Source organism: Oculina patagonica, chromosome 7 (genome assembly GCF_052425735.1).
Source record: "Oculina patagonica isolate OP01 chromosome 7, crgOcupat, whole genome shotgun sequence".
Classification (NCBI taxonomy): Eukaryota; Metazoa; Cnidaria; class Anthozoa; order Scleractinia; family Oculinidae; genus Oculina; species Oculina patagonica.
In genome coordinates, this window is record NC_135764.1 from 16,216,988 (window position 1) to 16,244,743 (window position 27,756).

Here is a 27,756-nt window from a genome sequence, read left to right on the forward strand (position 1 = left end):
AACATTTACATTTTACATTTACGCATGGAAACCCACTACAGTGGAACCCCGATATAACGATCTTCGATATAACGATATTCCCGATATAACGATGAATATGTTATGTCCCGGCAATAGTAAAATCTATGGGACGGAACCCCGATATAACGATTCCTCGATATAACGATATAATTTTACTGCCCCCTTATCGGGGTTCCACTGTAGAATGCAGTGTAACGAAGGTGTAAACGCAAGGAACGTTGGTGGGAACACATCGGGTGTCGGCCAAAGTTGGTTGTCGTTGGGTGTCACCTCAGGCTTGATAGGTTAAGAGTGCTTGTAAATTAGAGCTTAGGGTGGAGAAGGAACCGATAAAAGGATGTGGATCCCTCGGGATGTGGATCCCTCGGGGGAACCCACAGATCGCACCGAAAAAGCTCGAAGGAATGAAATGCACACCTGGCCGAACAGACGGGCAACGCGAGGGGAAGCACGGAGGATGTACTTGGAATGTAGGGGGTGGGAGTATCAGAAAAAAGCAAAGGGAACGCATGATTAACACGAGAAAACTAATAGCACGCGTGGGAGGACCTACAGGCAAAGCACAGGGAACGCAGAGAAACATATGGGTGAGATATAAGGAAAAACACAGGTTCGCTTTTCACCACGATAATTCGTTTGCATTATGATGTTATAACTGCAAACAGCCCATGTTTGATGGGACTTAAGATCGTAACTGTTTAAATAATCACCAAACGTGTTTCCTTTTAATCACGGTGATTTGTTGCGTTGTTGATTGTTACATCCCTGCCCCACGCTTTCCTGGGCCTTGTACCCCTGCGTTGACTTTCGGTTCCACCTTAACAACATTTTGGTGGGTGTATTTGAAGTTTCGAGCTTTCAAAAAGTAAAATTGTGCGAGGAATCAGATTTTCGAAGAAAACTTCGTCTCGGCGCTCACTTTACTAACTTGTTTAATTCAGCTAACACTGGAAACATGGCGACACCACTTTTGCCGCTTTACAAGACTTAGTTACAAAGCAACCTCAGCAATAAGTTAGGAAGACACCACAATTTTTTTTTCCTTCTGCTTCCTAAGTTGAATACGAATCATATGAATTCAAAGACACCTTCTGTTGTAGTATTACATTAAAGTGAGACGGGAAAACCAATTTTATTTCGCATTCTTGCTCTATTTTCTACACTTCCCCTCTTATCAGATAAGCCTTTTGGGAAATGTTAGTCAGATCAGTGAACTAGTGTTGAGAAGATAGTGATTCTGTTAGGATTCAAGCCATTTTGCTACCAAAGCCGGATACATTCATTAAAAAGCAAGAGGTTGGTAAACAAAAACGTTCTTAAAGGGCAATGACTTACACTGTAATAAAAATATGAATAGCATCATCGCACATTTACAAGCATAAAAAACTACTGGAAGCGGTGGTTGCAGATTCAAACGCTTTATTGTGACATATACTATAATTGCTGCATCTGCAGCTTACAATTATACAATACCACTCGGTATGACATGACCCCTTAAAGGGACCGTGTCACGGATTTTAGCCAAACTTAGGCATAGGAAATTACCATCAAATTTGTTTAAATGTATAAAACAACCTCTTAAAACAGTGAAGGAATATTTAAATAACACACCAGATGCAAAAGAAGGTACGGATGGCCAAAAGTGTCGAAAATTGAAACGGATTGCGATGTGGGCTTTTGAAATATGGTCCGGCGGAACAGTTTTCAAAGTTAATCTTGTCTGCTTGTAACTTTAATTTATGACGCTCGGGAGACACATTTAGCTGCAAGGAAGCTATGGTTTTGTCATTTAATATCAAAGAATTAATTTCTTTGCAAACACTTAGTTTCATAGCGAATATTTGGCAAAATTTAATAACATAAGATTAACTTAGCCGTAACATAGTCCCTTTAAAGGACTACAATAAAAAGATCAAGAAACTTCGACAAAAGCTTCAACTGACCATGTAAGAAATTCCTATAGATGCAATATTTCCCGTGATTAATTTAATTATTGAAATGGAACAATGCTACTGTATAATATAATCTACACTAATACAACCTCGATTTTAATAGACCTCGATAATGGACTATGTATATCGAAATTATTTCATCTACGCTCCGCACTGTCAATAGTGTAAAGCCACCGTTGTTTTTTTTTACCGACATACATTTTTTAAACTACAACAATAACAATTGTTAACTAGTATAGCATTGCTAACCAGACCCACCCACTGTTTGGTTTTTATAGATTTTTACTTTCATCAAAGTGCCTTCCAAGTTATCTCAGTAAAAACTGCAAAAGTCTCATAAATTGCGCTTTAGACCCTGACAAGAACTTAAAAGGAGAACACAGGCTTATATCAAGTGATTCTCTAACAGAAATACAACTTTTGCGGAAAATTGGTGGATACAATCCAGTGGATCATACGAAAACCCTAGACGTTACATCTATATTTTCATTCCTATTTATACGAAGCGCATATGTACAAACTACAGGGCTAATCCTAGAGCAAACAAGAACGATATACTCCACATAACTTTCTTTTACATTTTGTAAATGAACTGTTTTAATTTACACCATAATGGCTCAGCTTCTGCTCTTCGGTAACCGACCAAACTTCTGTTGCTCGTTATCAAACTTTCAAAAGTGTTCTCAATATTCCATGTTTTTCAATTCGGTTGTTTCTTGTGATTTTGTTTTCCTTTTGGGACAGAACATGTCCCTTAGAGTCCACAGCAATCTTGCCCCGCACGCTTGACAGCAGGTCTGGCGTCCCTATTAAAAAAGGCAAATCAAAACTTCGTTAACTGATAACTGTAAAAATGAAGGCTTTCATTGTGGGGCAGAAAGTTGTCAAAGTTCTGAAGAAACTTCCAGGTCGACATATAGACTAATAATTGCTGTTATCTTTTCATAATCCTGAGTAAAAAGAGGCAATTAGGGAGTGTTGTGCTGTGTAGGGCTTCTCTCAATGTTCGAACCCTCCATTTCGCCACTTAACACCTGGCAAAGCCACTTTTACTCACCTTAACTTGCTTTCTGCTATCTTTGGCCGAAGCATAGATCCACTCGACAATCATAAGGAATAAACCCACCAAAACACTGATGACCAACAGGATGAACACTCCCAGCATGCCTTGGAACGACATCTTTTGCACGGTGCTTCCTGATGTAAGAGAACAATATCACGTGATTTTATGTCCTTATAAGGAAAGGAGGGACACAACATTTGAGACAAAAAATAGAACGGAGTGTTAAAAACTTTAACGTCAAAATTCCATCGAAAATTCAACTCAATAAAATGGTTACGATTATGTCTTGCAAAATAAAATTGCAAAAGTTTTGATTAGAGAGTGGGTGGGTTCAAATGACAATATTTGAAGTAGAAACGAATTTTATGTATAGTCACATGACTTACTTTAAAAAATGATGATAGCTTGGAGTTGCGCGAACGCTTATGGGGTTATTTGAAGGGACACAAACAAATATGGCAGAAACGAACGCCATGTTGTTTAATATTGTGTCTTCCCAATAATCCCATAGACACAGGCCACCTGCGCCCCAGGCTACCACTGTTCTCAAAGTGACCCAGGTAACAAGCATCACGCAAAATCTCGTCTCTACTTCGAACGTGTTTAAAACCATAGTTTTGTATATGTGGAGGGTCATTCAGTTTCCCATTTTCCATTTTCTATCCAAAACTCGAAACATCTTCTGAAGGCTTTTCCAGTGGATCGCATTGTGATTTTGCTTCTTTAGATAAAATATATTAACTCCTCCGCATTAAGCTAAAATTTGTCAGTGTTTTTTGAAAATCAAGACGATTTGTTGCGGACGTAGTTGTATGCGAGAACAGAGATTGTTTTTTATTTCCAGTCTATTTCCTTTTGTACTCGTTGGTTGTGTTCGTTCTTGTACTCATTCGTTGTAGAATCGCTAAAAAGAGTTTTAAAATAACTGACCTTTGTCCTTTTGTTCCTCAAAGTTGTCTATCAGTTCACATTTCACTTTTTCCTTTGTCCACTTATGAGTCAGACTGCTGATGATAAAATCATTTTGAAGCCGAAACAATTCCATATTGAATAGGGGTGTGTATTGAGAGCGCAAACCAAAAGCAAAACCATAACCGTAGGTGTTTCCAAATCTGCAACCAAGATGCACACCCATTAAAATTTTAGGAAATAAACACAGATCTTTACAAAGAAGCTACGGCATTCAACAGTAAAAAAAAAAAAACGATGACAACATTATTTATTGCCTGTTCACAGGCTTAAAATTCTTACCCTCCGGTGACCTTGATTTTTCCACAATAGTCCTCTTGGCGTGAAACATAATTTAAAATAGGTCTGTCCGAGATAAAGGCAAAGTCACCCTCCATAGTTCGGTTGATTGCAGCTTCATAACTCGGCATCCAAGTCTTGCGTTGTTCCATGAATTGTCCCATTACCAGGTAACTAAAAACAACCAACCAATCACAGTAGCCTTTAGTAAAAGAAACCAATGGCAAGTCTTCCCACATTTCTTTAGGGAATAAAATAATACGAACGTTTATTCGTTTTTCTCGTTTCGACTGCAATACTGCTAGTCTTCTTTAGGCGATGAATACTAACAGTAAAGCAGTCGAAACGTCGCGATCAACACCTCAAAGCGATTCCATCATAAGGAAAACGAGTAAACGTTTATATTTCCTACCTTACAACTCAATGAACAATAGGCACATCTTAAGTGGCATCTACTTAAGGTTACTGTCACATGTTGGGAAGACGTAAAATTACAAACAACAATCTTCATATGAAGTTTCAGGTCGATAAGTAACATCTCATTTCCGAGCTTAATTGGTGCAGTGTTAACCTTCAGTTTGTCTACCCGCGCACTTCAGCGGCAGCTTTTTAGTATTTATTATATCACTTAAATGTAACTGTGGGGTAAGATGCCTTTAAGTTCATGTGTTTTGAAATCAAAGAAATAGGTGCAAAAGATGAAATCTACTCTAGATAGTTGCAGAAGGAAATGGGAAATTCATCCTGTTTCGCTACAAGTGCGAGGATCAATTATTTCTAATAAAAATACATACATTCCTACCCTAAAACAACGAAACTGTCTTTTATGTATATCATAAAGAAGTTTGTTACTGTTTTAATTGACTACCTTGCAGAGTAAGGAGTGATTTACACAAACTGCCGAGGTAATGCTACGAATACGATAATTTTCGTAAACGGAGTAAATAAATGACAAGATGAAGTCTTTTAATTTTCTTACAACAGAAACATGGCGGCTCGCATTGCCAGGCAATTTCAAAACAGTTAATCAATTCTTACCTTGGGACGTCTGTTTCTTTGAAAAACGTTTGTAGCTGTGAGTCTTTGAGAGTTCCGTACTCAATGCGAGTCTGTCGTGCCAAGTCTAAAATAGTTTCGATGGGTGTTTTCATCCTGGACACAGTGAGATGAGCGGCAAGATTCGCTGTGTATGTAGCGTTGATGATCATCACAGCAAACCAGAAGACAGACACTGTCATTCTCCCAGACCATGACCTAGGGTGCTCGGCGCCCTGTCGGACATACGCCTTCCATGACGACCAAACAGAGTTCTTAAGGCTTAGAGTTTCAGCTTCTTTGATGGCTTCTGGTTTAAGCTGCAGAAGTGAAAGCATGACGTCAAAACTAAACAAACAAGAACTAAACAGAATGTTGTATTAAAAATTATAATTGAACTGACATACTTAGACTTCATCACCGAAAATAATTATCGACACTCCCTTTACCTCTTTGGATGATTTAACTTGAAGACGCCTTCCGTAATATCCCCACGGACTGAAGAGACTACAGATCCACAGTAAAAAGCCCATTACCGTCACCAGCACACAAATGACTATCCACATAGACTTGCTAAACGGCGACAGAAATCTAAAATAGTTCACTTTCACTTCCTGAACACGCATCATGAAGGCCAGTCCAAAGGTCATGTACGGTTGAGTGAAATCCAACACTGTTTGACGATCAGAACTGATGGTCATTGGTGCAATACTCATATCAGCTCTCTGCACAGAAATAGAAAAAAACAAAAAGTGTATGGTAGTAGCCCTACTGACGTAAAAGTTACCTTATTATAGGAAATTAACGATACATGTTATTAACACGAATTTCAAAAATTCGCGTTAATTTTATTTATGGTAACTTTTTCACTATAAGCATTTGACCAGAACTTTTCCTAAATTCGCGTTAATTTTATTACGCGTAAATTTTGTTTGCGTTGTTAAAATGCCTCGTTATATTTCTATAATAAGGTAGTTTTGGACTTTGTATAAAGATATCCGGTTTCCAGAAATAGCTTATATCCTATGACAATTTATACGCAGTTCCACTCTTCGCCCAAGATTTTAAGAGAATCCCAGCGAATTTTTGACCTGACAAATTCTGGGAGTATGTTCTAGTGCCCCAAAACAATAAAAACGTCTTTAAGAACACCGGTATTAATAAGCGCAAGCGTAAACACCTTCCTCTGCGATCGCTTCAACGTGGCTATAACATTCAAGTCACTTAATATGTGATTTGCAAGCAACAGTAAAATAACAGGTGTCAGTAACTTATTGCAACTTTGATTGTTGCGATCGGTAAAGCCTGGTTTTCACTAGCGACGCAAGCACAAGCACAGACACAAGTGCAAGCTTTAGCAGTTTGTTCCAAGTGAAAACGAACGTCGACATAAGCACAAGCACATTAGCATATGAATACGAAGTTTACTAGTTAGAAGGCTCCAATCTCGACTTCGTTATCTCGGCCAATATTGCGGCAGAAACTCTCAGGCATCGAGTGTTGTTGTCTCATCTACTGTTGTGACGAAAAAAGCGAACGCGACTACAAAAAAAGGAGGAAACGAAACATTTGGGGTTATAGATATTTTTAAAGAAAGCATTCATCTCCATTTCTTTCACTACTCGAGTCCACGCTTGTGCCTTTTTTGTTTTATTTTTTGTCTACACTCCTCCGAACAATCTCAAAAACGTTTATCAAAATCAACCGCGGCCTCTGCGACTTTGTTCAAATGCTGGAACGAGTACTTTAATAAGCTAGACACGGCCAGACGTAAACAATTTTCTTGTGCTTATGCGATGTTTCGTTTTCACACGAACGCAAGCACAAGCGCAAACACAAGAAAAGAAAAAAAATATAAAAGAAATAAGAGCTGTTATGCTTGCGCTTGTGCTTGCGTCGCTAGTGAAAACCAGGCTTGATGGAATTCCTTTGAAAAACGATGTTTGAAGAAGTCGTAAAAGTAGTATTTAATCAGGCTCTTCTCTCGCCCTTTGCTGATTGTAGGTTCAAACTTAAATTAAATGGTTTGTAACCTAAGCACTGTAAAATTGGTGCAATAAGTAAAGAAAAATGATCAAGTCTTCATCAAGTGCAAAAAACGTCACCTATCTCGAAATTGTGATAATAGATCAGACTGTTTTTATGAACATATTTTGACATCTACAAATAAATAAAAGAACCCGATTTTCCCCCAAAACATTTGAAAGAATGAGAAAACTAAAGTGGTCTATTTTTTTTAAGAAAAGTGAAGATTAAGTGTAAATACCTTATCAATTATCTCTTTAACTATACCATTCCACTGTCCAGTGAGTCTGTCTTTCACTCCAAACTTTCCATCAGGAACTAGGTATATCTTGTAATTGAACTTTAGGGTCTCCCTCATCTTTTCCAAAATATCAATGCTCAGACCTTCAAATTCCTGGGTTTTATTTAAGGATGGGTTTTCGTCTTCTTTTAACATAACGAATGGTGGCGCCTGCGAGGAGAGAGAAAAGCTTCATTTTTCTTCTATTGCTGCGTAACTTGTAACCAAAGGCCAATCTTGACACTTTCGCTGCATTTACCAAAGCAAATTATCTAAGTAAAGCAACTAATTTTTCTTCCATACTTCTTACCAGTATAGTGGCTATTCTAAGGGTCTTGCCTTTGAGGATATTTGGAATGTCGATCGGTATTTCAGTGCTGCCAGATGACCACACTGGTGTTTTATTCTTGAACATTTCTAACTGATCTTTTTCATTCCACTCGCCAACCTGTAAATAAAATGACATTCATTATACGACAAACGCGATACTAAAAGGTAGCCCGTGGACTCTTGCCCATGTCCAATAAACAATGAACGTGTAATGCGCATGGCCGTGTAATTTATTATTTTAGTGGCTTTGAGGTGAATTAAGTTAATTTGTTTAAAAAAATCGCTAAAGTAACCAGCTTAAAAAGTTTTGTTGATGATTTTTATTTTTTTATGATGGTGGTGAGGATGTTGATGATGATGATAACGACGACGATGTCCTTATGGTATATAATCAAGAGTCTATATCGAGGTTGAAGTACTGTGGATATTTATTATACTGTGGCATTGTTTTATTTCAATCATGCAAACAGATTATAGGATTAAACATAATAATGGTAGCAGCAGCATTTATTTCTATACGATTAAAAATTACGGCAGAGCTGATGTGGTCGTGTTACGAATAAAATGGTGGTGGTAGTGATGGCCATCATTGCTCCTTTTCGTTGAAAGCTTTAGCCAAGGGCCATTTTAATTGTCTTGTTTTATTTTCGACACATTTAGGGTAAGCACTGTTAGTCGAATTTGTCTTCGAGTGTTCGAAATGAAGAAAGAGATGTGAAATGAATGAAGAATGTTTTTGTAAAATCCAAAAGATCTAACAAATCCAACCTTCTTCTTGAAAAAGTGTAGAATAAAACTTCCAGTACAAAGTAGAGGTCCTGAAATCTTCTTTTATTATTTTTGTTGGGTAGGTAGTATGGACATGTTACAGTATACATTAAGGATTGTTCTGTAGCTAATACCTTGTATTCTCCACTGCTTCGTAGATTCACGACATCAAAGTAAGCAGAACCATGATGGTCTGGATCATTGGCATAAATTGTACCCATGACGCCTTCAACCCTCACCTAAAGAAACATGGTTAGGTAAAGTAAGTTGATTCATCTGTTTACATAAGGAGAAGCCACGAGCCTAGCGGCCCATACTGCCGGGATTATGCCCGTTTCCGTAGCATTAAGCGCTTAGGAATATTTCAACTCCCCCCTAAATGGGATGCTAGTCCATTGCAGGGTCCCCTCCAGAATTATGTCGCCGGTACCCATTTATATACCCGGGTGGAGAGAGGCACTATGAGAGTAAAGTGTCTTGCCCAAGAACACAAAACTACTTAAGATAGACTCAAATTGTAACAGTTTTGCATTTTTTCTGTATAATTAAAACAATTTGTTTTTTTCTGGACCATATAAGTTTTGGATGTACAAAGTGGTCTTCCCCGGCTTAAAAGCAGAAATACCCACATACATAGAGAACGTTCTCTTAGCTGCGATCAAAACAAAAAGCAAGGCAAATGCCAGGCTGCTTTGAAGCAAGGCGTTTAAAAACCATTGTTTAAACCCTTTACCTCGTTCAGATGTCTTGCTAGCTCTTTTCCACTGGTATTTTCTTGCTGTTTCTCGGAACTGCTGCAAAACCCCAGATAAGTTCTAGTGCTGGGTAAAACTGTCCCGTTCTTTAAGGCCCTTTTAATTCCTTCAGCGGCCACCAAAACTGAGTCAAACACTCGACCTGCAGATACCTGGAAAGAGACAAAAAATAAACCTCGATGACAAAATTAGTTAATCTAGCAGCAGCAGGAGAAGTTGGTACTGAAACAAATTGTTCATCCACATTTTAATTCACTTTTCACACGCAGAGCACTTAGTATTTGAAAAGCCATTTGGCTCATTTATTTACACGCCACAGGAAGCTACGCTGTTTTTACAACGTACTGATTTACACACAGTCAAAATTCCGATAATAAGCTTTGGGTCTGCATTTGTTCAAAGGATTTTTGATAGACTTCTTTTCGGGAATAAAAGGTTAACATCGGAAGGAGCGGGGAGATTGGGGGGATTTAGGTTTAAATTGGGGGGAATGTTGCGGTGGGTACAATGATACCGTACGGTAATAGCAACATGAAACATAAAACAAGTTCTACCAGTCGTTAAATGAACATAACAAGTCTCTAAGGATAATGCAACGACATAAAAAAAGCCCTGCATATGGAGCTTATAATCTAAAGAGTTAATTCATTCGTTAAGAGCTATATTACACCTAAACACGCTAAATATATGCTCATGGGCCTATATATTCGGGAACTGCTATAGGAACAATTTTGCCTTAGCGATTTTGAGATTTGGCGATCCTATTTTGTGGCCGAGAGTATTAATTGTTTCGAATTGTTGAAATATCCAGTCCAAGTCACATTTCAATCAAAAGGCTGCCTGCTGACCAAACGCCAAACGTAGGTATCAGTTGTCATTTGTTGTGTTATGGTGAAGTAAGGCCTGGTTCACAATAGCGACAAAACGACACAAACGGAAAGGTTACGCAAATGCAAAAAACACCTCACGTTGATGTATTATGTGTCCAGTGTGAACAACGACATAGTTGGAACATAATGACATAAGCATAACGACATAAGGAAAGAACTGAACTTTTCTTTATGTTGTTATGTGCATGTCGTTAGCGTGAACCAGGCCTAACACAACTGATGTGTTATGGTCTAAGTACCAAAAGAAACAGTAAATTTACCGATATTTCTTCTCCTGGCATCCGCTGTTCCCAGGCTTTTTTGAATTCTTCATAGCGGGCTCCCTTACCAACGGTAGACTTGATACCGAGCAATCCCCTCATGTAGGACGGTACATTACCAGGGGGGCCACTGAGGAGGTCTCCCTAAAAACACCAAGCAAATTTTGAAGATTTTTTGGACGTTAAGGCTGGAGGAAAAGGGTAAAACTACGTAAAACTATATTATTTATAAGAAAGATGAGCGTCAGCGAATTTTCTTCAAGGGAAACTGAATAACCACAGGGAATAAAACATTTCAAAACAACAAACATAAATGTCATTCAAAATTTCAAAACTATTTGTGGAAACAGAACTGAATGGCTAAATTTCAAAAAAGACTCTCTTTTGACAGAACAACCCCCCCCCCCCCCCTATTACTCAGCTATTATCCCCAGTTCTGACCTCAGACAGGCACTGGACCTGTACTCTAATACACACATTTTGATAACTACCCCTTACCATAAACCTTAAAACACATGTTTTACCTTCTTATTTCCCAAATTAGAAAATATCCAAGTCCAGTTACCCATGTCCATTTTTATCCAACTACTAGTAGCTGCAAATTCCATGAGCTTGCTGACAGCCCACGTTGGGCAGAACACGACCACGAGTCGAGTGGCTTGGGATGACTTTAAACTTCTTAACACCATCATTGCTGATCTGATGTCTCCACGGCCCCTGGGTGATGGCGGGATAAGAGAGGCAGTGACCACATTCCATTCATTTTCGTAGGCAATCAAACGAAAATTCGACTGTCCTTTGGACGCTGTGATTAACAATAAGGATTCAGTACAGTATAATTTGATTACGTACAAGTCACATATTTAATTGGCCTTATTAGAAATACTTACATTAAAAGGAAAGTTACAACAAGGAGAATTTAATGAGGGTCAGCCTGAACTGTTCTTAGCGAGAAGTATGAAGATGAACACTAGATAACTAAAAATCAATAAATCAGTAATGATTTTGAGTTAAGAACTTCTCATCTGTTTGAACGTTGAACATTTTGAACGTTCTACAAGAGTTTTGTCTTCATCGTAAGAGATCATCTATACTGGCCAAGTCATTTACAATGACTCTGACTTTCCATACAAAAGGAATGAAAAATGGAATGATATTGAGGAGGGTAAATAAAAAAATTTTACTTTAGGAGTGGTAGCCGAGAAAATGGTATCCACAGTGTGGAACGTATCCACAGTGTGGAATCATTTGACCATCACTCAGCTGCCGCAGCCAATGAGCCAAGACGAAGTCGAACACTCGGACCCCCGGAACCGGAGGAAGTGCGGACCACCGGACACGAACCGAAACCGGAAACCTCGACCGAAAACGCCAAACCGAGGCAAAAACAGAAATAGGAGATCCTCGTGTGACCGCGCGCCACTCGTGAGAAGATGAGGAATTCATATCTCGCACATGTAATATCCTCTATATATACATTTTCCGGAACTGCTTTAGTGGCTATCAGCACAACGTTTCGGAGTAGTAATTAACGGAGCTTAAGATAAACGCGTCGACTCATTTCAAAATTCTATTTTAGATCTTGTGTTGTTATCAGTGACCTTAATATCGCATTCAGTTCAAGTCATGTTGATTAACGTTTATAAAGCAAACCTTTGATCGTTTTCGAAAGGGAGAACTTTTGCGAGTCTTTCCAGATTTATCTCTAGTTCTAGAAAACATTCACGACTTTTTTTTTCTGAAATACTTGTGTAAACACGCAACATTTTATATCCATCCAGTTATGGTTAATGCTTTTCGACCAATCACATAGCTAACGTTTTAAGTAGTTTAATTCTAAGCCATAAAAATTTAACAACAGAACAATAAACTTTACCTGGTCCAATACTTAGAAAATACTGGACCAGCAATAAAGCACTCTGATTGGTTAATTTTAGTTATTGGCCCTGTCAACGGAATTAGTGGTAAATAGAAGGCAGAAAACATTCACCTTCCTCGTCTTGGTATCCCAACACTGCCATCGTTTCCCACTTGTAATGCTTAACTATCTCGCCTAGCACTTTTGCCTTGAGTTTCTCTGTAGGGCTCATGCCCAGCAAATAGTTGGAACCTGTATTACCCACGGGTATGCTATCCGGACTGGTCAGCGGAGCTATCTGAGGGACACCTGCTCTGCTGCAAAGAGGGTGGGTGGCAATAACAGCAGACGTTTCCATTGGACCAATCAGGATTGAGATATTACTGTTTAGTAAACTATTAACTGTAAATAAAAATATGATACAAACAGTTTATAATCTGGTTAATTTAAGTTTTGCCCACAAGAGACCTGGGAACGATATAAGAGCATTTCAAAATTGTTAACCAACACCTTAAAATGATGCTCGATAATTTACATGTATTGCATAAGAACATTAATAATGATGATGACGTTGATTATAATAATTTATTCAAGACACATTAAAACAGAATTACAAAGAGACACTTTTAAGGAAGTCCAAAGGTTATCCCTGTTTTGAGGATTCCCCCAACAAAAAGACAAAAAAAGTGTGATATTTAGCCCCTTAATTACCGAGACTGACTTAATGGGCCCGAGGGAAACAGTAAATTTTGATTTACAGATTTGTTAGTAGCGCAACGAAGACTTGGAAAAACGGCGGTCGTCGGTCAACATTCGCGGGCAACATTGCACTGTTATCTTCTGACGTCATAGACTTTGCAATGTTGCCTTCTCAGAGACTTTTGGCGGGAAACAATTTTATTGTAAGATGTCATGTGACCTCGAAATAGCCAATGTGAGCGCGCGCTGATGGGGAAACATTCCACTTATATAACAACTTCTCGTGTATTTATTCATGAGGCATCATAAGCTGTAAAACTTTGCTTAAAGTGGAGACTACACTTAAAGGGACATGGACAGCGTTCACGTTTTGAAAAAAGTCCACCTTAACCCGAAATCAAAATACGCGTAGAGAACCTTCAGAAATCTGCTTCAATCTTCTCAGTGTTTTTTTCTTCTTCTAAATTTTCCCATTTAGTGAAACACTGAGAAGATTGAAGCAGATTTCCGAAGGTTTGTTTTGTAAAAAGTCCACAGTGGTCTTTTTTCAAAACATGAAAACTAGTGTCCAGGTCAGCGCGGTAAGAACGCTGACCATGTCCCTTTAATAAATAAATGTTGTTTACAGTGGTCATGCACTTAGCTTCATATCTCTACGAGATAGCTAGTTTACAGGCATGCCACTGAAACAGAGGAAACAAGGCAGTTAGAAGGCTCTTCCGGTTTTATGAAGCGACAAATTTGATTCCGTCATGCTTCGCCATTTAACTTCACCAGAACTGATTATAATCAATTGCTTACCTTGTTCAATGTTATCAAAGTCATCATTAGGATCTGAAAACCTTATCAAGCCCCGTAGTTTGAAATCCGGGTAGTTCACAGTGTCGTTATTTATTTGACCAATAGAAAGTTTAAATGCTTCTTCTTCCAGCGTTCTGTTCACACCAGGTTCTGGAGAAAATACCGCCCCTGAAAATATCACGTCGAGAGTTAATGTTTAGTCAGTATTAGATTATCTTTATTATTGGTTATTCGAGCAAAAAGACATTTATTTATTCTAATGTCATAAGCCATGCGAGATAACACAGAATTTAAATTAGACCATTGAGCCAGCTAGATAAGTTGTGTAACAAACCATAAGGAGTGTCTATAGACTGGAAATAAAACTGAATAACTGAGATTGAAACATTAATAAAGTAACGGGTAACAGGACAATCAATTATATAGAAGAAGTTTCGATTCTTATTTTAAACTAGTAAAAAGTTTAACTGAATAATGAAATCATTCAACCGTCATTCAGATATCGAATGAAACGCAAGGCCCATGGCTGAAGACGTGGAACGCAACGTAGCCTGTGCTGTTCGGGCATTCCTTGAAAAACTTCGTCACTTGGCCAATATTGTAGCCAAGAGAGTAATGAGTGAGTAAAAATTAAATAAGTAGTATATTTGATGAATGCATCGATCAGAAAGCCAAAAGACCTTGGTATGAAGACCCACAAGGGAAAAACAAGTTGTGTCTGTATATGTCCATCTTTTAAAAGTGAAGATGACGTTAAAATTGAGAATGAGGTCTTAAAAGAGTGAAAGGGTTTTTAGTAGAACTGTAGATCTTGAAATTAGCATGACAAGAGAGTAAGATAACATTAAAATTAAACTTGTTTGGAGACATATGGAGATCATATGGATTAAAAACGGATGAGACCCTCAGTGGACTGCTGAACCTTATACAATACAAACAAAAATGGAAATGATTCGACATTCGATTGAAGGTTACAGTAGTGTTATTTACTTGAAACTTAAAAATTGTTAATATCGTAAAAATTGTTGTTGTTAATCATCGTGGCAGAGTACAATAATAATAAAGTATTTTTCGTTTGTCTCACGACGTAGTGTTACTTGTGATGTAGATCGCGACGTTTCGACTGCACACTGCTAGTCTTCATCAGGCGATAAGGTCGACTGGTCGGGTGTAACCTTATAAAGCACGCTGCTGCGCTGTGATTGGTTGGTTTTCAACAGCTGTGATTGGTGCGTTAACACCTTTGTGTATGATTTGTCCGCCTACCTAGCTAACATCTTGTCTCCTTTAACAGGTAACTCGGATTTTGCAGTGACCAATTCAGCCCACTTCGTATCCACCATCAGCAGCGAGACGATCCTAGACAGCGAGATCATGGTGTTTCTTGACGTGGAGTCGCTGTTTACAAACGTTCCTATCGACGGCTTTGTGCAAGCCGCGTTACGAAAACTAGAGAACGATCCCAGCCTTGCCGATCGCACAACGCTAACACCTGCTCAGATCGCTGACCTCCTGAATTTCGTGTTGAGATCCACATACTTCCAGTATAACGGATCAATTTACGAACAACAGGAAGGTGCAGCCATGGGAAGTCCGGTTTCCGCTGTTGTTGCTTATCTCTACATGGAGAGGTTTGAGGAGCAGGCAATAACTTCATCATCCTACAAGCCTAAGATATGGAAACGCTACGTAGACGACACCTTCACCATCTTGGATCGCGGAGGAGTCGACAGCTTTTTACAACATCTCAACAACCAGCAGCCTTCCATCCGCCTCACCATGGAAACAGAGAATGACTGCAAAATCGCCTTCCTCGACACCACAGTTTCGAGAGAACCAGACGGCCGGCTCACCACCAGCGTATATAGAAAACCTACACACACTGATCAATACTTAGCGTATGATTGACACCACCCTCAATCAGTAAAACGCGGTATTGTTAAGTGTCTTCACGATCGTGCTAAACGCCTCGTAACAAAACCATCTGTTATATCCAAGGAGAAAAAACATCTGTCATCTGTTCTTGTTTCTAATGGTTATCCTTTTTAGTGTAGTGTTTACACTACACTCATGGACTGAGATGGGAAAGACGCACGCTAGGTGAGATAATGCGCAGCAAGTGGAACAAGACGGAAGAAATGCAAATTAGACGGGAACGGGCTGATATGACCAATCCATGAATGTCCAAGAAGGGAGCCCCCCGCCAAGCAACGAGGATCACTTCCTGGCGACCAGGAAAGAACAAACCGATGCCGGAAGTCGCGGGAGAAGAGAGACACACAGCGGAGAGGTGGGGAAAATCCACGGAGAAAGCAGGGAACAGCACCCACGACGCCGCACGCCGGACCACCACCAGAAGAGGAGCAGACGCAAAAGAAAAAGAAACAGAGGCAAAGAAGCGATGACCCACCAACATCGTCACGAGAACAGACAAAGGAGAGTCAGAGAAGCTCAGACCGAGAAGGAGGGGGAAAACACTGCTGAGGGGTCTTAGGGACAGGAAGGAGGGAAGGGGGGAGGGGGGGGGAGGGCCTCACATGGGGGTCGACGGACCGGGGGGGTTTGTTCTGCTGCTCGAGGGCTCGGTCCGGTCCCCCCACAAACCACACGATCGGGATGAGGGCCACAGGGTACACAAGGGGACGGAGTCAAACCTCCCTCCGATTGGAGCACTCGTTCTTTCTTGCAGAAGATCACCAAGACCAGAAAGCCGAGCACCAGTGCTGAGCCTACGACCGAGTTTAAATCTACTGCGGTTCTTTCCTATGTCAAAGGTCTTTCCGAACAACTTAGACGCTGCCTACAACAACAAGGCGTACGCGCTGTTTTCAAGTCGGAAACTACATTAAGATCACACCTAGTACGGCCGAAAGACGCCGTTGATCCGACTAAACAAGATGGCGTTGTTTACAGAATTCCCTGTGAGTGCGGCAAAGTTTACATCGGCGAGACTGGAAGACCTATGCAAGACAGGATCAAAGAAGACGACCGGGACATCCGACTCGCCCGTATCCAGACCTCCGCCGTTTCAGTCAGAGCACACCCACAACACCGGACACTACCCGCTTTGAAATGAGGTTGAGTTTTTTGATCGTGAACCACACTGGTACACACGCAGGGTCAAAGAGGCAATTCAGATAAGACCTCACCCTAACAATATCAACAGGGATAGTGGAATTGAAATTCCTGAAGCATGGATGCCCACGATCAAAAAACACAACACCAGGCAGGAGAACGGAACGACAGCGGACCCCTGAGGGAACAACAGCACACCGGAACAGCGAGGATCGAAATGCACCAATCACAGCTGTTGAAAACCAACCAATCACAGCGCAGCAGCGTGCTTTATAAGGTTACACCCGACCAGTCGACCTTTTTTTTTTATTTTTTATTTTATTTTATTTTTTTTTTATTAATGCTTACAACAATACAATACACACAAGGAAGAAAAAAAAAAAATTACAATGTAATAAAGTAAGGAAACAAAACGAAACGATGTATTACAAATCTCTACACAAATTAACCATAGGAAAATAATAAGCACAAGAACGATAAAGGGGCAGGAAAAAGAGGACGAAATCAATATGGTGGCAGAAATTAAAAATGCAGGGCTGTTGGTGGCATTGCCAAGGCAAGTGGGGGGTAGAAAGTGGAATGTCAGGGGATACAAGGGTTTTCTTTGGTTATTTGACCTTTTTAAATGAAATTTTTCAAAAGTTCCCATTTCTTCGGAGTAGTGGTTTTTGTTATCTGTTCTGTTTCATATGCAAGTTTAAGATATCGCCGAAAACCATCTATGTGGGGGATAGTTTCTTTTGTATGGCAAAGCCAAATAAAGTGTCTGGCAAGCAGGCAACAGAGACCAGTCGACCTTATCGCCTGATGAAGACTAGCAGTGTGCCCTTCTGGACTTTTGAATTTTTAAGACTATATTTCTCTCCACTTGCAAATAAGAAACACGTTTTTGGAGTTCAACAATTCAAGAGATTTAGAAGGTGTTTGGTTCTAAAAGCAAACGAAGTGCTTATTTTATAATTTTTCCGTCATTTAAGTGTTGTTTGTCTTTATAACACATTAATATTTTTGTTTGTCTTTATAACACACTAATATTTTCAAAGCGGCGCTGTGTTAAACCTTCAAAAATGTGCATAACCGGCTTGAAATTTGATACAATCTTAATACGAGTTGTTTTCAGTGAGATGCGTGCCTTGTGGCTTACCGGTATACTTCATATGTACCTTTTGTTTATCTTTTCATTAGAAAATATTCATAAACATTTAAAATGAAGGGTTTATTCTGTATATTCATATATTCTTGAAGAGTTAACAGCAGCATTTTACTTCTCAGTGACAACTTCTAGTAAATAAGAAAATGATCGAAACAATTCTTCATTTATACAAGTCATTCTCTTTTTTTATGCGTAGCACTTCAGTTGTCTTAATTGTAACCTTACAATTACCGTTTCCGGGACAGTTTATTTTCTCGCATTATGCAGCCTCGGGCTAATTCTTTTAACAATTCATAACCTTTTTGGATAGAAGTCGACAGAAACCAATAGTGCTCTTTTAAGCATAAACTATTTGCTGATCTTTTAATATATTCAAGGACGATGAAAATAAGTTATGTATCTGCGGTTTTGTTTGAAAGATGAATGACACGCTAGCCTGTGTACAACCGCCCACTCTCTGTACACAGGCAGGCAGCGTCTGTACAGCCGCCCACTCTCTGTACACAGGCAGGCAGCGTCTGTACAGCCAATGAGATTGTGAGTAAAGCAAACTGCTAAGTTACCTCCACACTCAATCATTTTTTTTCTTGTTATTATTCGCGTTTAATTATTGTTTTTGTAATTACGGAGCTGTCTTGACGATCCAATAACTAAACAGCTTAGATGTTTTCGTTGACAAATTGAGAATAGCTTCAGGCACTAATGGTAACTTTAATCACAAGGCCATTTACTAATAAGTATTCACTTCTGTAAAAATCAGTCGGATGCAGACAGACCTTTTAATTTATTATCCAACTCCACTCAGCAGAGTATAAACAACCGCAAAACATATATATCACGGTATTTTACTCTAAGACACCTGTTAAACAGGTTTTCTGTCGTTCTTTACTTCATCTTGACCGCGCGAGAGAAACAAACACGTTTAAAGTAAAAAAAATCTGGGAAGACAAACGTACAATACATCAGATATAAGACGTTTTAGTGTGCATATCGCTGCTCGCCATTTGCATTTGACTTGCTCTCCCAAGACTCGTAAAAATATGCAGCGACACTGCACAGTCAACTGTCTCTTTTTTCCCTCGCTGTTAAAAGATACGTCCTTCTACAAAAAATCCGGCTAGCCTAAAAAGCTATGCAAAGGAAGAAGGAAGTGTCAAAACACTGGTTTTAATTCGGGTTTTTGTGTGCTTTTGTTTTCTAAATAATTTTGGAGGGCCATTGAGACAACTGGGCAATCAGCAATTAATTCTCACAGAGCAAAAATCTATATTAAAAATGAAAAGTGTTTTTTTCCTTGTAAACGCAAATTCAAATCCTTGCCTTGATTAAGCTTCAGTTGGCTTCAGAAACCCTATGGAGCCTTTTACTTATTGCTTTTTCCATTTCGTATTCTATTCATGTCATAATGTCATGTTATACATGCTTGGTAACCCAAACACCCCAAATTGCTTTTAATTAACGCTCTGTAATTAAATAACCTGTCTGGCGTCTAATTTATTTAACGTCTCAAGCATTGCGGACCGAATTAAAAATGCACGTAAAATTACAGCCTTGGCTGCATGTATTCCTGTGTATTATTAATGACTTTAAGACGACCACATCCTGACTTTATAAACTTCCGCATATTCCTTAAAGCTTTTCATCCAACCCAAAGAACCTGATAATCCCAAACATTTCAAGACACATTGCCGCAAACTTGAAAGCTTTTGCTATTTTAGCCACTGTACAGATATCATGTTTATTCTAGCTCAGTAAGCCCATTTAAATTTCTTTATTCACGTTTTAACGTTTTCATATTTATATTGTGAATGGTGTGAAATAACGCTGACTTGACCGTCAAATCGACTGTCGTGGCCCGTTCACCTTAACTTTTTCACAAACTCCCAAAAAACATCAGCAAGTAACTTCTCCATGTTGGTACAACGCAACACTGCGAGGCAGATATATTTGGTATGAAATAAAGAAAAATATCAAGAAGCGGAACGCACAACGTTTTAAGAACTTACATTGAATACCACAGCTAGCTATCAGGAAGAAGAAATAACATTTAGATGTCAAGACGTGGAGGGTTATACTAATCGGTCACGATACACTCACCGATCAATATTTCAGTCAGTCCTTGAGCTGGAGTCACCATGTTGAAGACCAGCAGCATCAGAACAGATAAACATTCGAGACTTGTCGACGTTGGAGACATCACGGTTCTTCTGAAGGCTCTGCTACAAACACCTCGAATTAACCACACTGCAAAATGTCATACTTTAGTGATTGTGATTTTGCTCGGTGGATAAGATTTAAAACAATGAAAAGTTTATAGAATTTTACATATTATAATAAGAAACTTTACCACAGCGAATACTGTCGCTTACAATGAAAAGTTGAGAAGACTTTCATAAACATTAATCACTATCTGCTGCGATTTGTTTACATTTCATTAAAAGGAAAACCTCCTGTGGAGTCCAAAAATCTACTGCGAATCAAACGCCTAGGAAAGCTGGCATGTAAAAATCCCGTCCTTGTCTTCAACACGCAAAGCAAATTCGTTTAGTTGCGTACTACAGTAACTTATGCACTATGTTTTTGCTTGTGACTGTATTTGCTTACAATATTCGCCGTCTAAGATAAAACACGCAGGTGCTTGGCCAGTATTCAACATCAAAGTGTGATTCCAAACTAGTGGCTGCATGAACTTTTAACACTCATAAAAACCACACTTAACTATGAAACATCAGCTAAAGAAGACAGTCATTTTCTAACCATTAGACACAACAAATAGCGTATTTAAATGAAACGTTAAATGGTCGTAATTAGTAACTCTTTCCTGTATTATTATAACAGAGGTTTACAACGGAAACGAATGATCGGGAAAACATTCTTCTTAATTAAACCGGCAATCACGTTTCTTACCTGAACAGACAATAAATTTCAACTGACCTGCAGGATTGAATATGAAAACAACTCTTTTCGAATTAGCATCGGTAATTTATTCAGTATAAAAGTAGATTGCTAGAGTTACATCCAGCTTGTGCCGGCCGACAAACCACGGGGCTCTATTCAATCACGACGCTAAGCACAGTTGCAAATCCCAAAAATGTTATTTTTCAAATCCATAATTCGCAGCTCAAAAGAAGAAAAAGCAAAAAACCCAAATCTGGCGGACATATCGGTTATTCCCCATGAAGTTTTAGCTGCATCACTGTCACGAACAAGATATCTGATCAATTTCTACCATTTTTACACTATTAAAATGAGTGACGCGAATTTATAGCATCATCCGCTTATAAATATTTACAATTCTTTTTTTAAAAGCTGTTTTACTTAAAAGCTATTAGCCAAAATGTCTAAAACTATTTTGTGAATTCAGGAATGTTTGATAACTTTCGAAACTAATTTGAAAATCCGTCTTTTTTAATCAGTGATAATTCGTGACTCAAACGAGGACAGAAGCAAAAGCCGCATTATTTCAAAGCCCAAATCTGGCGGATACCGCGATTATTTCACAGTTTTAACTGCATTGCTTGACGTATTTAGTCATGCACGAGATATATGGAACTGGTTTCTACAACGATTCTACAATTTTTACACTATTTAAACAAGTGTTTTGCTCATGACGAAAAGTTAGAACATCATTCGCTTACAGAGCATTTACATTTCTTTCAGAATGCTATTTTATTTAAAAGCTATTAACGTCGTGTCGTGTCACAAATTGAAATAACAGTTGTCGCTTTTCCTAAATTGTGACAATGCTAGCCGTCTTTTGTAATAACACATCTATCACAAATAGTAATTACAAGTCGCAATTTTTAATAAATCGAGCTGCGGCAGTCATGAGAATAAGAGCCATTACTCCATTTTTTATTGCTAACAAGTAACGGTTGAACTATAAACGTAAGATACCAAGCGAGACTTAACAGATTAGATCTGAGAGATGTAAGCTGTGTTAGAAAGAGTCTTGTCGCGTTTTGTGTTTTGCTATACATTTGTCACCCTCTTCAAGTCAGCGGGGAAGAATTGACAGAGTATTAAAAACTACACAGCATGCTTTTTAGCAAAAGTACATCCACAAAATCCTGCCTAGTATGTAAAGTCTCCAACTGATAATTTGATTCAAGTTCAAGTTTGACGGAAATTATTTGACACATGGTTTTCAAACAACACTATAGTTTCCGACACCTGTCTTCTTACCCGAAAAATCCCCCCCCCCCCAAAAAAAAATGAAGGTTACGTAATGTTAACATAAATATGGTGTGAATGTCTTATTTAACATCAACATTTTCACTCCATCGCTTCTTTACATTACCCATTACTGCGTTGTGACTCTTAAAGTTTAGTTCCATTTCGGCCGGCTACGGCGCATTGTAACAGTTAAATGGCACAAATAAAGATCAATGTATTATTGGAATTGACGACATCTGTAATTTCTGATAGCTCCGTTTAATATTAGGGCTTTCCGATTACGTTAAAGTTCTTTCGTGCTTTAGAAATTGGTTTCAACTAAGAGGTTATTACGTTAATGTTAGCTTTTCTTTTCAATTTTAAAGCCACTCACAGCTTTGTTTAATAGAATGAAATAGCTGTAAAAAGTAGGAGATTGAAAGCAACCCCAGGACGAATGCACTGTTCATTATTTCATTCCCACGTTTGGAGCATATATTGTTTTAAATAATTGGTTGTCATCCATCGAAAATCGTCGACTACACTTACAGCGTCAATCAACAACGAGGGAAAAGCGTAAGTTTAGTGCCATTTGCCGTTTTTATTTTCAGACAAGTAATGTTGTGACAAATTGGCCGTAGACATTAAAATGTAAAACATGATTATAAATATCAATGATAAAAAGTTAAATGAAAAAGTCTTTCATGTATAAAAATCACTCAGTGATGAAACAGAGCCACAATACTTCACGATAGTGGATACGAAGTCTGAACCACTGTCTGGTCACAGGAGCAAAAGCAGAGTTCACAGTTATGCTTCCCAAACAAGTTTGAGCACGAAGAGGAAGATATCGGAAGCATTACAAGAATAGTTGAACAACAAGAAGACCGTAACCGCCATTATAGCAACCTCTCCGGTTGGCGCTTATAGCGAGACTAAAAGTGCACTTTCGCAAACAATACAAAGAACAGAACCACACGTTGAATTTTAGTGGCTGCAATGCAGTACTTGCCTTTAATGTTATTTATACAGACATTTTGTAGCTTAAAATCTTGAAAAATTGTATTTTTAATATGTAGTTTTTAGATCTTTTTTTAAATATGCATTTCATTTATTCTTAGGTTTTAAATTGTTAAACACTGTTATTTATCTATCTATATAAAGAGAACAAGGCTAACAATACCAATATCTATAAAAGTTTAGCAAGAATTGCTTCCCATCTTTTCCTGAAACTTGCAAACGTCCCATTTTTGTTTGCTATATACTTCTCGGTTCCAAACTTATTTTAAACTTTTTTAAGAAAAATATTAAAATCAGGATATATGCCAGCTTTTCTACATTCCCAAATACACAGTTTTCCGAGAATTATAAGATAGTTTATAATATCGGTCCTATTTAGAAGCCCAAGTATAATATCTTTTAAAGTCATAGTAATGTTTTCCTTAACAAGTTCAAACCACCAAGAGGAGAATGATTTCCAAAAGATTTGCGCTTGGGAGCATTTTTCTTATAATATTGATGCAAACATCATCAGCATTTGCTAGAAACGGTAGAACGTATGTATACATTGCAGTCGGCAGAATAAACTAACTAAGAAGGAATACCCAATTTCTGCGACAACTTGTGCAAGGCAGCGCGTGCTTCGTGCTACCCGAAAATATTTATGAAAAACAAAATCAGTGAATGATAAAACATTATTAACTTGGTTATCGAAAAATATCGTGATTTGTGAGTGTCTTGAAGATCAATTATTAGCCTACGCCTTAGGATTCGGAAAATAATTGATCTGTTCGCTCTTGACAAATCACTTTTTTGCTAAAGCTCGATTATTAAGAAGTTGGTATAAAGAATACACTCCGGGCTGTTCTTTGGAATGAACTGCCATCTAAATTAACCCTTGAAAGCTTTAGAAAGGGAATCGATGACTTATATTCCTCAACCGGCACCCACACGGCAAACACGTAAAACAGTATTATAGATCTTTTTATCTTTTTATACTGTTTTTTTTTTTTATCTGGTTTAAATAAAGTTGTGTCTGTCTGTTATTTTGCAAACTTCACGTGCAATAAAGTTAACTATTTTAAGAGACTAAAGTTAGAACTTTGTGGGTTTTTTTTGCAAAGTCAACCCTAGGTGACTTCACAGAAACTACCATGTCCTTAGCGGCAGCATTCGGAGACCAAATACAGTGGTGTCCGAAGACTCCGAGCAGTACCAGTACCAACATCGGTTACAGCAGTTAGTCGACAAGACTAAGAAACGATTGAGGAAACTCAACACAGCACACCGCAACAGTAAGTTAGAAGATCAGCTGACCTGACGGGACTAGGGAACTGTATTAACATTTTTAAAAAGGAACTGTGAAAATTGTCATTAGAAATTCTCTACGTGAAGTAAGGATGTCGAATGTGTGTTGATGTTTTTTCCATCCAAAATAGAAAAGCCTCTCAAAATCAACTCAGTCTGTTGTTTTTGTTCCTATGCCAGCGCACAGTTACTCCTTTGATTTTCGCGCGCTCGTTTTGGATGCGTTAAAGCCAAAATACAGTTATGAATGAGTTACCTGATAAAACCGGACATTCTCTTCTTTCTCTTCAGCTGCATCAAGCAGGTATGTCTGATCTCCTTGATTTCTTCTTATTTGCCCTACACTGTGGCACCGCATTAAGATTTTGGTAGACTTCATAGGACATTGTGTTTTCGTTTTCGGGATCCAGCAAAACTTCTGACCACTGATCATGCCTCATTTCAGCATGGACCACTGCAGCTATATTTTTGATAATGTAATATACGATTGCTGTTCCGTTTTCAGAAATTCGCAACGAAAGTATCTGTTGATGTTTTACTCGCGTAAGGAGAGGACGGACGCCAATTAATCTGGCGTAAGCCGCCGCTAAGGATTTTGTGGGAGGCAAAAACTTCCAGGGGAGCTGTTTGGAAAGTTACTTCAAATTATATCCCCGACAGGCTTCCGTGGAAGGCAAGGGGTTTCGCCTTTTGATTGCTTAGTTCGCACCTCCCCTTTTTCCAATGTTTATCGCCTCTTACGGGCCTGGTACTACATCTGTAATTCAATAGAGGGAAACTCATGCTGACCTGGAGGAGAGTTCAATTAAAGAGAATGGAAACTGTAGTATCACAACTGAGTGAATACTGAGCTAAACGAGCTCGCTGGCCAAGGGAAAACATCCTCCACCAAATACAAAGCGGCCATGGTCACCGAATATTTCCATTTTGATAGAAGAGAAGCAACTTGGCATGAAAACACTAGTAGAAAGTTTCTAGCAAACCGTATGGTGTATATAATGCTCCGCAGCGAAAGACGTGGATATGAAAACTGTAATTCGAATTTGTTCCAAGAGGAGAAATGGACTGTGTGAAAATAATGCATCAACTGTCGCATCCTTGACAACGGTAATTATTTTCTCGGGCATATTTTTGGTGGTGATATAAATAAATTTATTAGAATAAATCCGCTGTCTGAAAATATTGGAAATCCGTGAATTTTATTAATCTTGTTTTCTGTTTTGCCAAGTGCAAACAAAACAAAAAACACTTTTTCTATGGTGGAATTTTTCTCTTTTTCCAACTTGCGGTTTTTCTTTCTATCACCGAGAGTTTCCCAAATGCTTGGGTCCATATTTTCTAATTTCTCCAATCAATTTACCGAGCAAATAGACAATTCTAAATTGTTCTTTTAACATAAACGATTTCATAGAACAAACAAATGGCCAGCTACAAAGAAAAACATACACACCGTACCATTTCGATCATTTTGTGACGCAGATGAATTTTTGAAATTTGAATTGAAAATTAAGGCAATAATCTAGCACCCTCTCAGTGCCGCTAACCTAAGCACACTCGGCAAGTAGCACTAACCCTGAAGCATCAACCCGGTCAACATTTCTTCCCACACCTGATTAATGACAATACATAAGGCCGAAAATTATTCTAGCTTGGGGCGCTTGGAACAATATACAATTTTCTCGCAAAGACCAACGAATAGTTGTTTATGTACATAGCTGATAGGTGGCATATTTGAGATGGTAATTTTCGCTCCTATCGAATTCGATGAACGAAGTACTCTAAAAGAGAAACGGACTGTAGGTAAAAGGCTGAATGAACTTTTGCATCCTTAACAACGGTGATGACTTTAACAAGCATGTAAAACGGCGCCCGAATGAGAAATGTCCTTTTCTGAAGTATTATAAATACATTTTAGGGTTTTCGAAGATAGCTGCAAATGTAAACCAATGTTTTTAACTATTTGGCCTGTTGTTTATGATAAATCAGTTAATTTCATTGATGGTACCCTGCTTTAGACAGTATTGAACGCAAACGCAGGTGTTGTCATGATACAGGAGTTTCAATACGCTATCTTCTTTTCTCTATGTTGAAAATAAATTATATAAAACATGATTTCGGTTTGTGATACAGCAACAAAAATTTTCACTGAAACACGCGCTGAAGTTTTGAACAAGCGGTGAGCACTCTGCTACGTCTCGTTGTCTGTTCGCTCGTTGTCTAATGGTCGATTAATTTAACCTATTGTTGACGAATTTACGGCGAAAGGCTAACAAAATCATAACGTTAACACTTTTTGTTGATATTTGGTTTTCCCATAAACTATTCTTTGTGGATCGGCTTTATGTTTTGTGACAAATGGTATGTAACTTTACTGCATTTTAGCGAAAAGGGACAGGTTTGAAACGGAATTATTGTACTCCGCTCGCTTGGCGTTGGTCATCGAATAAATGCAATTTTTATATTACGCCCGAAGGCAAGCGAGGACGGCCAAGAAAGATGTGGTGTAGAACCTTCAATATAGAAAGGACACGGCTAGGATTAGAACCTTAAGAGAAGGAGATACTGTTATCAGAGACAGAACAACTTGGAGGAGGAGGGTTGATTGTCTGATTTTTTCATGAAGAGAGAGAGAGAATGACAGGGGGAACAAATGATGATGCGGTACTTAGCTGTTAGTGTTAAAAAAATGCTAAAAGCATGACTTACTGCAGTTGAGGTTTCTGTTAGATTTTACCCTCTGAGTCAATCGTCTGCGATGAGGTATTTTTTGGTAGCAGGTTAGATTTCTGTGGAGAACTGCATGCGACTTGTGATTTTGGGACATGAAAAGAATTGACGTTGTGAGAGGAAAACAAGTAATTCTCAAATCACTGTTCTCATTTGCTATGCTTCTCATTTTCGGATACTTATGCATATTTTAAATGCATCTACTATTCAGCGGTCACGATTAAGAACAAAGCTAATCAAATGCAAATTATTAATAATATACACCGCAGGACCCGGCCTGGCAAAAGCGCAGTTTTTTCCATTCATCCGGTTTTAGCGATGTTACCGTATTTATTCGAATAAGCGCCCTGGTCG

The 27,756-nt window shown here is 38.6% G+C and overlaps 1 protein-coding gene and 1 long non-coding RNA gene across 5 annotated transcripts in view; one reads left to right on the forward strand and one right to left on the reverse strand.

Moving 5' to 3' along the window:
• Nucleotides 1-27,756, forward strand: part of LOC144659509 (uncharacterized) — a 152,684-nt gene that overhangs the window by 87,540 nt on the left and 37,388 nt on the right. The window lies entirely within an intron of this gene.
• On the reverse strand, nucleotides 1,109-27,512 carry LOC144659477 (glutamate receptor ionotropic, kainate 2-like). 4 transcript variants are annotated; one of them, XM_078519921.1, is made up of 16 exons: nucleotides 27,382-27,512; nucleotides 20,311-20,457; nucleotides 13,986-14,153; nucleotides 12,618-12,887; nucleotides 11,152-11,432; nucleotides 10,628-10,771; nucleotides 9,456-9,629; nucleotides 8,857-8,961; nucleotides 7,935-8,072; nucleotides 7,586-7,795; nucleotides 5,769-6,044; nucleotides 5,323-5,639; nucleotides 4,288-4,458; nucleotides 3,967-4,148; nucleotides 3,031-3,170; nucleotides 1,109-2,779 (listed from the first exon to the last, which is right to left on the reverse strand). In XM_078519921.1, exons 1-16 carry the CDS (start codon nucleotides 27,497-27,499, stop codon nucleotides 2,657-2,659), a joined length of 2,964 nt encoding a protein of 987 aa, XP_078376047.1. In that variant the 5' UTR covers nucleotides 27,500-27,512; the 3' UTR covers nucleotides 1,109-2,656. The 4 variants fall into 4 exon arrangements, with proteins under 4 accessions (XP_078376047.1, XP_078376048.1, XP_078376050.1 ...); XM_078519922.1 differs by lacking the exon at nucleotides 27,382-27,512 and adding an exon at nucleotides 20,818-20,936; XM_078519924.1 differs by lacking the exon at nucleotides 27,382-27,512 and adding an exon at nucleotides 21,121-21,139 and having other exon boundaries at nucleotides 1,110-2,779.

Coding starts and splice junctions, on each gene's coding strand:
- LOC144659477 (XM_078519921.1), bottom strand. CDS start 27,499: ATGTCCCAAAATCACAAGTCGCATGCAGTTCTCCACAGAAATCTAACC. Junction 9,630..10,627: donor TGCCAGGAGAAGAAATATCG/GTAAATTTACTG, acceptor GTCTCTTTCCAG/GTATCTGCAGGTCGAGTGTT. Junction 2,780..3,030: donor ATAGCAGAAAGCAAGTTAAG/GTGAGTAAAAGT, acceptor CTTTTTTAATAG/GGACGCCAGACCTGCTGTCA.